At 43.7% G+C, this 15,601-nt stretch overlaps 1 protein-coding gene across 1 annotated transcript; it reads right to left on the reverse strand.

The window, feature by feature from the left end:
* Positions 1-1,617: 1,617 nt before the first annotated feature.
* LOC136680217 (uridine 5'-monophosphate synthase-like) lies at positions 1,618-14,309 on the reverse strand. Its single transcript, XM_066658560.1, has 7 exons — positions 13,979-14,309; positions 7,731-7,857; positions 5,468-5,716; positions 4,600-5,043; positions 4,317-4,492; positions 2,396-2,510; positions 1,618-1,822 (listed from the first exon to the last, which is right to left on the reverse strand). The coding sequence occupies exons 1-7, from the start codon at positions 14,117-14,119 to the stop codon at positions 1,650-1,652; spliced, it is 1,425 nt and encodes a 474-aa protein (XP_066514657.1). The 5' UTR covers positions 14,120-14,309; the 3' UTR covers positions 1,618-1,649.
* Positions 14,310-15,601: the final 1,292 nt, after the last annotated feature.

Below are 15,601 nucleotides of genomic sequence, written 5' to 3' on the forward strand. Positions count from 1 at the left end.
ATATACTTTTTAAAGACTCTATTCTTTGGGACACTCTAAATATATGAGACTGTGCTCGTTTGTATGTGTAATTAAATGTTTGGATGTATGAGTATATAATTTATGTAAGCTGGAATTTTGGAAGGACTGTACATATATTTGTATTAATTAATAAAGTTTATTAATAAAAAAAAAAAAAAGGAAAAAAGAATTTCGTCTCTACGCCACACGGGGCAGGAGATATAGGGAGATATAGCGCCACCTTCAGGCTGATCGGGCTGATTCTTTGCGCCTGAGTAGCGGGAGGGTTTACTACCAGTTGATCAAACGACAAGTCTGTAGGACCTACGGTTTGGGATGCCCCTCGCGTTTCATCGGAGAAAAAGAAGAAAAAAACAAAAATAAAAGAAGAAAAAACGGAACAAAAACTGGGACTTTTTAAAAATTATTTCCGTGTTAAAATCAAATAAACAAAAGTGAGGAACCCAGAGGTAATTATACGCCTCATGTTTGTAAGCGATACCCTGCTCCGTTCAGTACGATTACTCACGTAGAGGCTCCGGCTGCGTCCCAAATAGCGGTATACACCACATAGCACTTCAGATAATTAGATCACTACACGCAGACTAGAAGGTACACTACTTCGACGCGGAGACGTGAAGCACATAGCCAAATACACGTTGTTTTTAAACCTGTCTCCAGAGAGCATTATTTTATGACTTAAAATGTGCACTACCTAGGGTACTGGGAGATAAGTTAACTTCGATGTCTGTGACCTGCAAACACCACCAGAGCTCTGACATCTCTCAGAACTTTACACATTTTCAGACACTATTTAAACAGCAGATGGAGATTATAAGTCTTTAAGAGACGTGAACATTATATTTTCACCTTCAATTCTCTTTAAACTGGAACTAAATAAGTGTTTAAATGAAATAAACAGTTCTGATGATGAACAGATCACAGCGAACACAGCTCTAGATTTTCTGATCATGAAACACACACATTGACTTCAGCCCCCGAGCCGACCTGTGACAGGTTCTGATATTAACCCAGTGCTGAACACCCTCTCTGGCCATGTACTAGTCACAGAGGGTATCTCTTCTTCTCTCTTCTTTCTCTCTCTCTGCAGACCCAACTGCATCTGGGTTTTTTTTTAAAGTCACTCAGTAGTGCACAGAAATCTGTTAGTGACCAATGTAAATGTGCTTTATCAACAACACCCAAAAAGATGTAGCTCAATTAACAAATCTCAAAGTAAAAAGTAAAAAATTAGTAACAAATCTGCTTTACTGACTGCGATTTATCAAGTCACACTGATCACATTACTTGCTTTGTCAGAATCCACAAATCTAAAAGGACCTTAATGTCCAGACAGCATTAAAGGTGTTAACAAACATCTGCTCAGTGCCAAAGACGGTGGAACGGAACATCTTTATCTTGTTCACTGCATTTTGAAAACATCCCACCATAAGATTAGAAACGGATTCATAAAAATGTTTAATCAAAAGTTATTTAATTTTCTCAATCCATTTATGAACTCATAAGGAAATACTCATTTATATTAATTTACAAAACAGAGTTAAAAAAAGCAAATGTCATAAAAAAATATAGACAAAAAAATCTGATAATAAAATTTATTTTTTTTTAAATTATTTTTTTCTAATATTTTAAGTCCATTCAAAGCGTTTGAGATAGGCCTCCCAGCCCGCTCTCCTGTACTCCTGTGCTGCCTTCACTCTGTCCTCACTCTTTAAGATCCCACGGCCCACGATGATGATGTCTGAGCGTCTAGAACAAATGACATCATCTGGTGTAATGTACTGCTGCCCCAGACCATCACCTGGAGGAGAAACCAACAGGAAAGTCAGCAAATACAACACCACTTCTGCATTAACTGGGGAACGCATTGTGGTGCATGAACCTGAATGTCCAAATGATCAGTAGAGTGTCAGTACAAGGTGAGAGTTTCTGATAAAGTGGCCAGTGAGTGTCAGTAGAAGGGGGGTGTTTCTGATAAAGTGGCCAGTGAGTGTCAGTAGAAGGGGGGTGTTTCTGATAAAGTGGCCAGTGAGTGTCAGTAGAAGGGGGGTGTTTCTGATAAAGTGGCCAGTGAGTGTCAGTAGAAGGGGGGTGTTTCTGATAAAGTGGCCAGTGAGTGTCAGTAGAAGGGTGGGGTGTTTCTGATAAAGTGGCCAGTGAGTGTCAGTAGAAGGGGGGTGTTTCTGATAAAGTGGCCAGTGACTGGAAGTACAAGGTCAGGGGTCTAAATGGTGACCAGTGAGTTTCATCCTAAAGATTATTCCAGAGCTACAGCGCCATCTGGGGGTTCATAAACGAGCTGCAAATTCCAGTTCTTGTGCAAACAGGAGCTCAAAGAGATGGATGGTCAGTGAGAGATGGGATGGTCACGTACCTCCGCTCTGTAACTGCACCCCTGGAGTCATGTGGATGTGCTCTGGTTTACAGCTGACCTTGGACTGGCTGATAAACCCGAACACAAATTTCGGGAAATCATCTGCCATCTTCACCTGGGAAAGAAACGGAACAGCATCATCAGGTTCAGGTTCAGAAACGGAATCATCTCAAACCACACAACAGAAACAAACAAGACTTCACAGCTGAAAACGTCCAAAAAAAATAAAATACAATGTCAGTGCATCATTGGTGTCATGTCTTTTTAATGTCTCTGAACTGCTCCACATCTGTCTCACACCTGCACTCACATCTGGATTCTGTGGCTGATGATAATCTGACCCACCTTAAAAGGTACATATTGTACCACTGTATCCACAAGTGAACATAGTTCTGTTCTTGGCAAAACAGGGCTTTTTGTTATAAACCACAATCTTCCAAAAGTTAATACATTTCGGGCCTGATTCATGAAACCTTCGTAAAAAAACAATAGTAAACTACGTGAATTGTACGAAGAAGTGGACATTCCCAAAGAATTGGTGCCAGATTCATGAACACTACGTAAACAGCAGATATTTTTAGTAGAACGTGTGTATGTTAGTGAATACCCAACGTTCGCAAATTGGGAGGATGTGCACATTTCTTTGTCGTTAGATTGAGGAGCCGCTGAGAAAAGCCTTACTCTCCACAGAATTTTATTTACTGTCAAATCTGCACTTTTTAGTTTCTTTCTATGTATATTTTTGCTCATTTATGGGGAAAGTAGCAAGACATTTGTCAGATTAAGATTAGTTATAGTACTGTGTAAAATGTTTAGTTTGAGAACATTACGTTTAAGAAGCCATTATCTGAGCAGTAAGAGAATATTTGCTCAAATAAAAATAAAAATAAAACATTATTAGTGATATTCTGTGTTTCAATGTATGGTTTAACCCTCAGCTTCTCTCCGTGTGGCAGTGCAGTTTAATTTGAGGTTATCATTTTGTTAAATAAACTAAAATATTTGCAGACCCCTGCACATTCACTTAAGCTTGTCCCGCAGCTGCACGGAAGGTAAAGGTGTTTTATTCTTGACACAAGCTCCTTCTATGAGTTTTCCCTCATCTGACTCTCTGTGGAGTCTCTCATAGAGGGATAACTGCCTGTGGATTTGCTCCTGATTTACAAGAGTTCCTTTAAATGTGTTTGTTTTGATGAAGCATGTTATAAAACATCGGTGGTGCACGACCACACAACACTGCGATTGTAACATTTTACCGCGTCAAATATAACATTAGTTTAAAATCCCTGGGATGACGCTTGGATGATTGGAACAGCACAGGGTTGTAAAATGTTGCATTGTTGGATCTCGATAGTGAACTGACCAGAGACATCACTCAGATAATAAACTATAAACCTGTGTCATCTCCAAAGACGTTGAAGTTCTGTTAAATCCAGCAGCAGCGCAACACCAGCCAATTACACGGTTTACAGACTTCAAACTCGTTTATATTACAATGATCCACATTAAGTAACTGTCTGACTGCACGAGTAACAAAATAATTCAGCGAACAATAGCCCTTTAGCTACTGGAAGTCGCTCTGAATGAAAGGCCGTGTTCGGAAGAGGACTGTTTTGTGAAATTTCATTTGATTATTAATTAATTTATTGTTTATTTATTTAGTTTGTGCATTTTTATTAACCTTTATTTAAAGTTCAGTCATGTAGCATGATACTTTCAGCATCTTTCCGACAATTACGCACACTGTGTTTTCAGGAGCAAGTGTAAATTTAGTTTGTTCCTACGAACATTTACAAAAAAAGTGATTCACCGACGAGTTACGTGCAAATTCGCTCTGCTCACGTTTCATGAATAAGGTCCAATGAATCCCTCAGTTCCATAGAGCTCTCTCTTTGGTTAAATATTAAATGTAGAGTCTCACCACAGACTGCGTGTACTCTGTCGTGGCCAGACTGCCCTGAGAGCTCATCTCAGCGATGAGGAGACAGCCGTGGCCGAGGGGCTGACCCACAGCTTGTAACCCCTTCACCACACCTGGACCTGGCACAGCGTGGGCATTCACCATGTGACACCAGGACGAGATCTTATACAAACCTCCTGAAAAAAAGAGAAACACACATGTTTTGTCACAGTAAATTAAGCTGGAGCCACACATCAAGCAGCAGTTAAAATTAAACGTAACAAGCTCTTCTCTCCACACAAACCTTCGTACTGGAGTTTGACAGTGTTCCCGATGTCTGCAAACTTGCGATCCTCGAAAATGAGGAAATCATGTTTCTGTGCGAGCTTCAGCAGCCTGCTTCCCGTCTCCGGGCTGAAGTCCTCAAGGATGTCCACGTGGGTTTTCAGTACGCAGATGTAAGGGCCGAGAGTGTCGGCCAGCTCCAACAGCTCTTTGGATTGGGTCACGTCTGCGGACAGGCACAGATTACTCTTCTTCTCATCCATGAGGCGCAGCAGCTTAGAGGCCATTGGACTGACCCCAGGGAGAGTGGCTCGTTCCCTGTAACTCAGCTCTTTACACACCCTCTTCTCCTTCACCTCTGGGGAGATGCTCCTTCCTCGTTTCGAGGCCCTTCTGCTGGTCCCTGGAGGTTTAGTGAAGGTCTGGTTCCCCTCAATAAAAGTCTTCACTCTCGTGCGTGTGGCTGCAACAGGCAACATTTATTCACACTTTAATAAGAACTTCACAACAGAATCAGTTTATATTTACTATTACTTCTACAAAATAACATTCAACCATAACTTGTTCATTAATAAATAACTAGTGAATATATAACTCAACTTGAAAAAACTGAAAGTAGACACTGACTACGAGTTTGTATTTAATTAATATTTAATAGACAATGAACAATAATTTTTTTAATTTCTTATTTTGCAATTGATTGTAAATCCTGAAAATGTACTGCACTTAATCAATAACTGATATTTGTTCATGAATTATTGATAACAGACACTGAATAACTGAAATTAAGATATTTAAAAATAGAAAACCCATCATAAACAAACAATATCAGATACTGTGCTAACATTAGCACTGAGTGTGGTAATTAGAACGGAAGAGAAACTGACCTGGGTCGATGCGTCCGGCGTCCAGCAGTACATCCAGCAGGGTGGAGATGTTAAAGACCGGGTGGAGGGTGATCCCCTCGGACTCGAGCATGTCTCGTCCTCCCTGCTCTCGGTCCAGCAGCACCACGGCGTCCTTCACCTTTAACCCCTCCTCCTCCAGCAGCCGAGCCGTCTCCAGCACACTGCTGCCACTCGTCACCACGTCCTTAACAATCAGACACACGTCGCTCCTCACCATCCGCTTCGTCCCTGAGAGGACAGAGAAGTCTCAGATCAAATAAACCAGCATTTCACTCAGAACCAAAGGTATACATTTGTCCTCAATCAAAACTATGTGGTGCCTCACATCAGAGGGGTTTACGCTTGAACTATGACGCTTGCTTGAAGAGTTTAATTTGGAGCCGTTGCCTATTGGTTAGAGAAGAGGGCTTAGGGCTGAAAGGTTGTTGGTTTTATTCCCATGAATAACAGGAAAATTGGGGACGGTGGAAGTGAAGGAACAGCACTGTCCTCCTCCCTTAATCCATGGCTGAGTGGCCCTTGAGCAAGGTACTGAACCCACAACTGTGTCCCAGGCCTGGGGATGGCTGCCCGCCACTCTGGGTGTGTGTTAACAACTTCTAGTGCACTTGTGTGTGTGTGTGTACGCGCGCTCACTACCGCAGATGGGTTAAATGTGGAAGACATTTTCTGTATGTTGTACAATGACAAATAATTGCACATTATAATTTTCATTAATGTATCGTTTGTCAACTACACAATTGGGGCGGCACGGTGGTGCAGCAGGTAGGTGTCGCAGTCACACAGCTCCAGGGTCCTAGAGGTTGTGGGTTCAATTCCCGCTCCGGGTGACTGTCTGTGAGGAGTGTGGTGTGACCGTATGTGTGAGTGTGTGAGTGAATGTGTGTTGCCCTGTGAAGGACTGGCGCCCCCTCCAGGGTGTATTCCCGCCTTGTGCCCAATGATTCCAGGTAGACTCTGGACCCACCGCGACCCTGAACTGGATAAGGGTTACAGATAATGAATGAATGAATGATGAACTACCCAATTATTATTAATCTTCGTTTAATTATGCATTATGTCAGGACATCATGTTCTTTTACTTCACTTCCATCTTAAATTGTGAAGCAAATACATTTTGGCACCTGATGCTACTGCAACATTTAAAGTGAAATTGAATGTTTTAAACAAAAAAATCTGTCAAATATGCATCTGAATTCAGCTCCCATCACAGTCCCAGGAGTGTATGATAAAATACTCTGATATCACTGCAGACTGGCAGAGCTGCTTACTAGCCTTGGCTCAATAAAGGATTTTTTATAGAAAACTGTGATAAATTTCAACCAATGAAGATAACATTTTTTTAAATTACTGTAATCTGTGATAGTCAATATTAAAAATGAAGACACACAACAGTAAAGAAATATATAACAGTAATTTAGCAGTCATCAACCAGTCTATTGCTCGGTGCACGTTGGTTGATTGCCCCTCATTTAAATAATAAGCCTTTTCCCACATAAAAATAATTAACCCCTAATATCAGTCCACACTCACTGGTGACTATGTGGAAGTCTGACCCCATGACTTTAGACACAGGAGCAGATAAACTTCCTGTTGTAGGAAACACAGGGTGTTAGTCCTGCATGTGTCAAAAACAGACTCAAAGCATATCTTTGCTTTTTACATAAGCTTTTACCACTGCTGTGCTGCACGCGGCCGGTGTGAAAATCTATGCTGATTAATATAGAGGTGTATAGCAGCGTGGTAAACATGTCTGTTGTGCCGATAAATTCCATAGGCTGCAACAAAAATGCTCACTTGCCTTTCACAAATGAAAGGCCTTGTAATGCACACATGGGGTACTTGACTTATAACACAATATATTATCGGTTCTCACAATAAGTCTGGAGAACTTTCTGGAAATTCACATTACTGCCCAATCCTTCTACTTAAAGAGCACAGATCATAACCTGGGAATGAAGCACTGTTCTTTTCTTTGTGTTCTGATGTTTTCTGTTTCTCGTTTCCCAACATGTTGCTTTAACCAGGCTGTTTCCATGTCCCAAACACCTCAAAGTGTCGCACTGCCACAGATCAGATATGGATCAGATGTCAATACCACATATGAATGTGGAACAAATCTGATTTTAAAATGTCAGATTCAATGTGATTTGTGCTGTTCACACAGTGCCCACCCAGAGAGCAGAGTAGAGTGCCTCATTGTCTCGCACTGTAGAAGTAGAGTTAAGAGATGAATGATTACCATTGTCCTTGGTATTTCCAGTGCAGGTGAGTACGGGGTGGTGTTGGTTGGTGGTGTATGGGTCGCTCCACACATGTTTGGACTTCTCTGCAGCATCTACAGCATGTTTATTCAGCATTTCGTTCACCTGAGTGGAACAGGGTGAGAGTGTGTGTTAAGACACAGTAAATGATTTCATCATGAAACAATATATATGAATCTCTGGAGCACTTGCACACGAGCTTAACGTCACCCTTGCCCAATGCCAAGTGTCAGCTAGAGGAGTATCCATGGGTTACAGTCAGATTTTGTTTTCTTTTTTTGCTATGGGCACCATATTGGGGAAATCTCTAGTTTCAGAGCGCAGTACAAATGTAAACAGATGGGAAAGACAGATACATTTATCTCATACATGTGGAGAGTCTCACAACACTTAGAAGACCATTACTTTTTTTTTTGTCCGTGAGGTAAAGGATCCCACAGTGTTGCATAAGTAGAAAAAGACAATTATACAATTAGCCACATTATCATTTTCTTTACAGAATCTAAAGAAAAACTGGTAGAACTCCAGACTCGAATGCGTTTCTCTGGTCTTCTGTCTGAATCTGAGTGAACTATTCACACACAGATCATATGCAATATCAGTAATTGTCTAATTTCTCTCCTGTGTTGTTTTAGTGTATAAGAGACTACAGACACAAGCCACATATTGCTTTGTCTCAGTCTTTTCCTCATTTAATCTGATATTACTGGTAATCCTAAAGTTTAATATATAATATAATAGTGATCAGTGAGAGTGGTTTCCACAATATTGTGCACAACCTTAGGCCGAATCCCAACATCTCACTACACCCTGTGTATGGAAAAGTAAAGGTCATAAAATATTATATATTATATATTCTGCACTCATAGTGCACTATATGTTTAAACTATTGTTTAGTGAGCTATAAGGTTCACATATCCAGGTCGAATTTGTTTCTCATTACTGTCTGGGTGCAGTATTACTAGTTTTGTCATCTGTGATGTGCACAAAGTGTAGGAAGCATGGTTCAACATCAACAACCCAATCTTCTCTACTCACTGACAGACCAACAGAGCAGTGTTTACAAACGTGAGGGGGATAAATGAATGGGTCACAGATCCATTCTTATATTTCTTCAATTATAACATCTAAGTGAGGACAAAAAGTGTATATGTAACGTACATGTGAATGTAATAATAAAACAATTTAAACATCACTTTAAATACGACCTAATAAATATCAAAACACAAATCTACAATAGAAGAAACGGAGAAGTTCCCTGAAGAAGAGGAACGAGGTACAACACAAGCTTTATGGGATATTATGCCTCTTCCATATCTGGCTAAGACACCTCTAATCACGCCTGCAAGGCAGATGACGCACAGTGACGAGGGTAGGTGGGCCCGCCCCTCACCTATAACCTCTGGACACTAGCGTATCTCTTCAGTTCTTATGCTCTTCACCTCGCTAAGAACACCTTACACTTCTCTGCTAATCTAGCTAGCTAGTTAGCTCTTTTCCTTGGCAAAGATACTACAAATAGCTTACTGTTCCAATAGGAAAGAACGGCAACAACCTTACGTTGGTGAGTCGTCTTTCCGCAGAGCGCTGTTTTGGAACGTCTTTTGCCTTCTTCTCTTGAGCTCGCTTTGCCTAGTCTCGGTGCTAGCCCGTTTAGTTTTGCTAACGGCTATCTAAATGAGTTCGCAAGCAGGTACCCGCCACGGCAGGAAAGTCCCTCGCCCTTGTCCTCAAGGGTGTGGGTTCGCTATTCATGAGAAGGACCTGCATGATGCGTGCCCAGTTTGCTTGGGAATCGTTCATGCTAGGAGGGCCTTAGTGCAGCCTGAGGCGTACGAGTTCTGTCACCGGCTCAGACGTTCTACCCTGGAGTGCAGGGTGTCGTTTGTTAAGAAAATTCTCGGACAAGCAGCTTTGGACCGTGAGGATCCCGTTTTCCCAACAAGTTGAGCCTTCTCACTCGGACGCTGAAGAGGCTGAATCAGTGGGTGAGTCGTGTATTAGTTGGTCTGAGCACATGGAGAGTCTGGGGGACGTGTGTGAAATGGGTTCGCCATCACCGGCTCACCTAATGAAGCCCCGGATCCCCGAGCCCGCAGCTGAACTCGAGGACGACGACCCTTTTGATCTCGGGTTAGATGAGCACGGTCTCTCCGAGGACGAGCAGGAGGACCTACCGGCTCCTCTCGTTGCAGCGGCTTCAGGGGGGAAACAGGACGAGGCGGACATGTCCTTTATCTCCCTTTATCGCCGTGCTGCTCAGAAATTGGACGTCCAGTGGCCCGCTCCTTACACAGCCAAAGCAGCTACGAGATTCTCTGGGTTTTTTCTTTCCCCGGTCCCGACAGCGGTGAAACACCGTCTCCCGCAGTTTCCGGACTTCATCGCCGAGCTAAAGTCCTCATGGGCTAAACCACTGTCGACCCGTATGACGGCTCCGGGTTTTGCTCCATTTCTCGACATAGAGGGGGCGGAGGAGACAGGTCTGCTGAACGCCCCTCCCATGGAGCCTTCACTAGCAGCTTATCTCGACCCATCACACAACCTAGGGGTAGCAGGACCAGCCGTGCTTCCCTCTAAGCCCTGCCATTTTTCCTCCTCGCAGCTGGATAAAGTTTACCGCGCGCAGGCAGGCACAGCTAGGGCTATGAATTCAGTCATCCTTCTCCAAACATATCAGGCGATGTGTTTGGCCGAGCTCGGAGAGCAACTGCCGGCGGAGAGCCCGTTAACCGCCTTGCTTAACGAGGTCAGAATTGCCTCGGATTACATCCTGTGCATGTCCCGCTGTGCTGCACTGTCGCTGGGCAGAGGAATGGCGTCAACGGTGGTGGCTCAGCGCCACTTGTGTCTGACTATGTCCGATATGTCGGAAAGAGACAGAGTGTCTTATTTGGACGAACCAGTTTCATCTGCAGGTTTGTTTGGTCACTTTCTCGAAGCCATTCAGGCTAAATTCAAGATCAGGAAAAAGCAGACAGAGGCACTATTCTGCCAAGAAGGGAGGCTAAGCAGAAGCCAGCGTGGGTCGCTCGTAAGCCTGCCACTCCATTTCTCGCTGGGAAGAGGTCTGCACCAGCAGTTCTTCCGGGGAAGCAGCAACCACAAAAACAGGCCCTGCGTCACTCCGCCTGGAGCAGGGGTCCTCCACCTGGACTTCAGAAGGATTCAGCGGTGAGGAGGAAGAAGCCTAACTCATCCTAACCTTCAGTTCAGTCTCCAAGGCTCGGAGACGCTGCAGCCTCTCCCCTCAGGCCCCTCAAGAAGCGCCACCCTTCTCCCGTACCGGGGCCCAGGCCAAAAAGTACACGTTCTACCCCAGTATTGTTCACAAAGCACCTGTTCTGCCCAGACACGTGTGCACAAACATCCCCTCAATCCTTTCCCAGTTCTCAGGGGTGGGTGGGTTTCCCTCAATGTTTACAAGCCCCCAGTTTGGGTGCAATAAAAGAGCATTATGTTCCTCGATGTGCCTTAATAAAGTCTCATTTTGTACATCAGGAAATAAAGGTGTCTGTTTCAAGCACAATAAAAGATCTGGCGTTAGTGAGCCCGAGGAAGCATTCTGTGTGCTCCCCAGCTCAGCCACAGGAGGGCCTCATTTCCCCACAAATAGGCTGTTATCACGGCCGACTCGCAGCTCATGCAGCAGAGTGGCGCGCATGCGCAGTCTCTCCTTGGGTAGAAAGGACCGAGTGCGTAGGGTACCGTTTACAATTTCGAATTCCCCCTCCCTGTTTTCCAGCATGGTGCTCACCCGAGTATCGGGCAGTGCTGCAGCGGTCCTCAAGGAGGAGATAAGAAATCTCCTCAGCAAAGAGGCAATAAGAGTGGTGCCTCAGACCGAATCACGAATGGGCTGGTACAGCCGTTACTTTGTTGTGCCGAAAAAGGACAGGGAGCTCGCCCAATTTTGGATCTGAGAGTGCATTTGAGCAAGCATTTGAGAGTTTTCACTTTCAAAATGCTAACTCTGCGCCAGTTCCTTCGCTCGATTGGCCCGGGGGACTGGTTCACGTCCATAGATCTCACAGACGCATATTTTCATATAGCAATCCATCCAGATCACAGAAAGTATCTGAGGTTTGCATTCGAGGGAGTGGCGCACGAGTGGCTCGTTCTCCCGTTCGGGCTTTCTCTAGCTCCTCGCACTTTTACGAAGTGTATGGAAGCAGCTCTCGCCCCACTGCGGGGGCGAGGAGTGCGCATGCTCGCGTATTTGGACGACCTCGCTATAATAGCGCGGTCGAAAGTGAAAGCTCGGACAGATACAAACGCTGTGCTTTCTCATTTGAAGCGGCTGGGCTTATCGGTCAATTTAAAGAAGAGCTCTCTAATCCCCAGTCAGAAACGTTCTTTTCTGGGGTTAGAAATATGCTCGCTCTCCGGCCGAGCATGTCTGTCAGAGCGCAGAATATGTGACCCTTCTGTTGTGGAGCAGTCTCCACCTTCTGTCACTCAGGGCGATGCATATATACCAGGTTACCTGAACCTGGGGGCAGACCTCCTCTCCAGAGAGGGCCCTTCAGCGCGGGAATGGTGAATCAGCCCTCTGGTGGCAATGCAGAAATGGGATCGATTTGACAAGGCCAACGTAGATCTCATCGCATCCAGAGAAAACATGCACTGTCCTCTGTTTTTCTAACGGACCACAGCGCGCCCCTGGGAGTGGATGTGCTGGCACACCCGTGCCTCCAGTATGCGTTGCCTCCAGTAGCTCTTATATTGCCAACACTGGAGAGGGTGCGCCAGGGAAACCTTTCCCTAATTCTGGTAGCCCCCTGCTGGCCATCGAAACCATGGTACGCAGAGATAGTCAGTCTCCTTGCAGGGGACCATTGGTCTCTCCCTCTTCACAAGAACCTCCTGTCTCAGGCAGGTGGAGAAATAGTTCACCCTCGACCGGAGTTGTGGTGTCTTCACGCTTACCCGCTGAAAGGTCAATGTTAATGGCTCGTGGCTTACCCTCCAATGTAGTTGCCTTTATTCAGAGTGCAAGAGCAGCCTTTACAAGAGGTCTGTATGCATTTAAATGGCATGCATTTGAGCTTTGGTGTTAGGAGAGGGAATTGGTCCCTTTCCAATGTTCCAGGAGTCTGTGGACATCAAGTTCGTTTCATATAAGACTGCTCTACTCCTAGCTTTAGCATCTGCAAAACGGGTGGGTCAGTGTCAGTGCACCCTTCTTGTACCCAGTTTGCACCAGGGGACACTAAGATGACTCTGTGTCCTAATGCCAAGTGCTAGTGTCCAGAGGTTATAGGTGAGGGGCGGGCGTGATTAGAGGTGTCTTCAGCCAGATATGGAAAAGGCATAATATCCCATACAGCTTGTGTTGTACCTCGTTCCTCTTCTTCAGGGAACAGTGGTTATATGCATAACCTAACGTTAAGAGATTTTAGATATTGAGTCGTTTAGCTTTCCTCCTCACTATAAATATTTCAGTTTCAACTGTGCGAGCGAGCTATCCGTTATAAACTAACTGACCGAACACTTAAAAGCACTTAAAGTCTGTTTCGAAGGATTGGCGAAGTACGGCGCTATGATAGACACCAAATTATTATTTATATTTTAACATATCTCAATAAACACTCGTTTATCACAGTAAACTAGAAACAGTCCCCTTAAATCAATAGCTAATACTCCCGCTCCGTTCGTTTACATTCAAACTGAGAAGCGCGGGAACTCCAGTGTCGCGATACAACAGACGCCAAGGGAGACACAATATGACTTAAACATTTATAAAAGAGAGATTTATGAGATTAAGAGGGGGTATTATTTTTAATATTGTTTTTCCCTAGATTCAACACAATAAACGTATTATAATAAAATAGTGAAAATAACTTAAAAATCGTAGTTATCACATACATTTCTCCTTTCCCCCTCGTGGCACTGTGTAACACTGTATGGAAATTAACGCTTGATGTACGCGTATCCTTAGTTCCTTCTTTATCGTATACTGTACCAAACGAGGTAAACATCGAGTGGGACTCGCACTTGGCCCAGTTTCAGAAAACCGTAATCAGACCTAATGCGGATAAATGGAACTGACCGTATGTTTTGTTTTCCGGAACACCTCGACCAAACTCGGACCAGACATGCCGCGCCGGCTCCGAGTCCATGCCGAGTCCCCGAGTCGATACCAGACCTGGCCGGAGTCCACCGTGTTGGCTGTGTGTAACTGATTTGTGTGTATCTGTGTTGTGTATGTGTGTGTTTAACTGACCTCATTGCGTAGATCTGGGTTTGAGTCCATGACTTGGAGGTCGATGTAAATTGGAGAGAGGAGTCCACTCTTCAATTTAAACTGCCCAAACTTCACTGCTTTCGCATCGTGGAGCTTCAATATCAACTTATCAGTAGCCATCGTCTTCAAATAACTAAAAATAATACACACTCACTCAGTCCTCTTACTTTACCCTCACACACTGCTCTCGCGTTAACGATGAATCGCACAAAGAGGCTTCAGAACATGTGGCAAGAACTGTATGAAGCGCGTAAAGAGGTTGGTTACGTTACGTTACGTTGCCGTGACGTCACCGATAGCGCCGGAAGCGGTTTGAGTTTGCCGGTGTGGAAGCCAAGCACAGTGGAAAAATGGTGTTTCTTAACAAAAATTAATTAAGTCATAACTGTCGCATCTTTGGTAAACATTATTGTATTTATTTAAACATTGACTAAAATCATACTGACAAGTTTTTTGACCTCTATCACCATTACCCTCACATCAAAAACAGATTATCTGGGTGGATGAATGAATGAATGAACCACATAAAATCAAATTAAGGTGTTTTTATTGATATATTTGGCAGTGATTATTCCCATGCAGACACTGTTGCATGAGGCCTTCACAAATATTTATTTATTTATTTTGTGCTTCAAGGCTTTATGAGGCTTCATTGGGCCATCGCTCTGAATTCATATTGAGAGGAGACGATTTACACTTGTAGACAAAACAGAGATGGTTTATATCGATATCGGAATTATATAATATCGACTGAAATTTAGAAATATATCGATATATATAATTTTTGGCCGTATCATCCAGCCCTAATCGTATAGGTCGCAACTACATCACAAATTTTTAAGAGCAAAAATAATATCCATTATCGTTATCTGACTTATGCAATGGCATCATCCAGTTACCCGTATTACATCATACGCTCTTTACCTGAGTTGCTTTGACACAGTGAAGAGCTCTGAGGTGGAGGAATTTGCTCCAAAAAATTGGAGTGACTTCAGTCGTGTGGAGGGGGTGTTGTAAGAAAATATCAGATTTACAGTAAAGCATGGTGTTACATAAATGAAAGAAGTCTTTAACAACAGAAAGGGTAAACACAGCTAATCCGTTTCACCTCCTCAAGCAAAAACTCCGGCAGAGGAAGAGGAAAATACAAAAACGCTGTTCAACAGCCACTGAACCTCCACTGACTCTGCCCAGACACTACACTGTATTGGTTATTTACACTGAAGTGTTGTTACTTTTTGTAAACTTGATTACATTTGCTGTTTGTACACACACACACACACACACACACACACACACACGAGTTCGGCACTTTGGTTTATTTATTTATTTGAACAGTGGGCCATGATATAAACTATGTCTTTCTTTGATTATCACCCCTCACACCTATCCATCTAGCCCATCTCCCCCTTCCTTCGACCATCAAACCTTCTCTTCACACTTACCCCACCTCTCATTCTTCTCCCGATTATCATATTCTTCATCCCCCTCATTCTATGTACTCCTCCTCTCACTCCTCGTCTTCCTCCTGCTCCTCCCCCAACCCGATTATCATATTCTTCATTCCCCTCATTCTATGTGAAAAATAAACTCCAGTCAACG

The sequence above is a fragment of the Hoplias malabaricus genome, unplaced genomic scaffold, assembly GCF_029633855.1.
Source record: "Hoplias malabaricus isolate fHopMal1 unplaced genomic scaffold, fHopMal1.hap1 scaffold_264, whole genome shotgun sequence".
Classification (NCBI taxonomy): Eukaryota; Metazoa; Chordata; class Actinopteri; order Characiformes; family Erythrinidae; genus Hoplias; species Hoplias malabaricus.

What these genes read in the sequence shown, in the direction of transcription:
- LOC136680217 (XM_066658560.1), bottom strand. Translation starts at nt 14,119, where the DNA reads ATGGCTACTGATAAGTTGATATTGAAGCTCCACGATGCGAAAGCAGTG. An exon ending in ACCCAGATCTACGCAATGAG is followed by an intron (nt 7,858 to 13,978) that starts GTCAGTTAAACA and finishes TGTTCCACTCAG; the next exon opens with GTGAACGAAATGCTGAATAA. An exon ending in CAGAGTACACGCAGTCTGTG is followed by an intron (nt 2,511 to 4,316) that starts GTGAGACTCTAC and finishes TTTCTTTCCCAG; the next exon opens with GTGAAGATGGCAGATGATTT.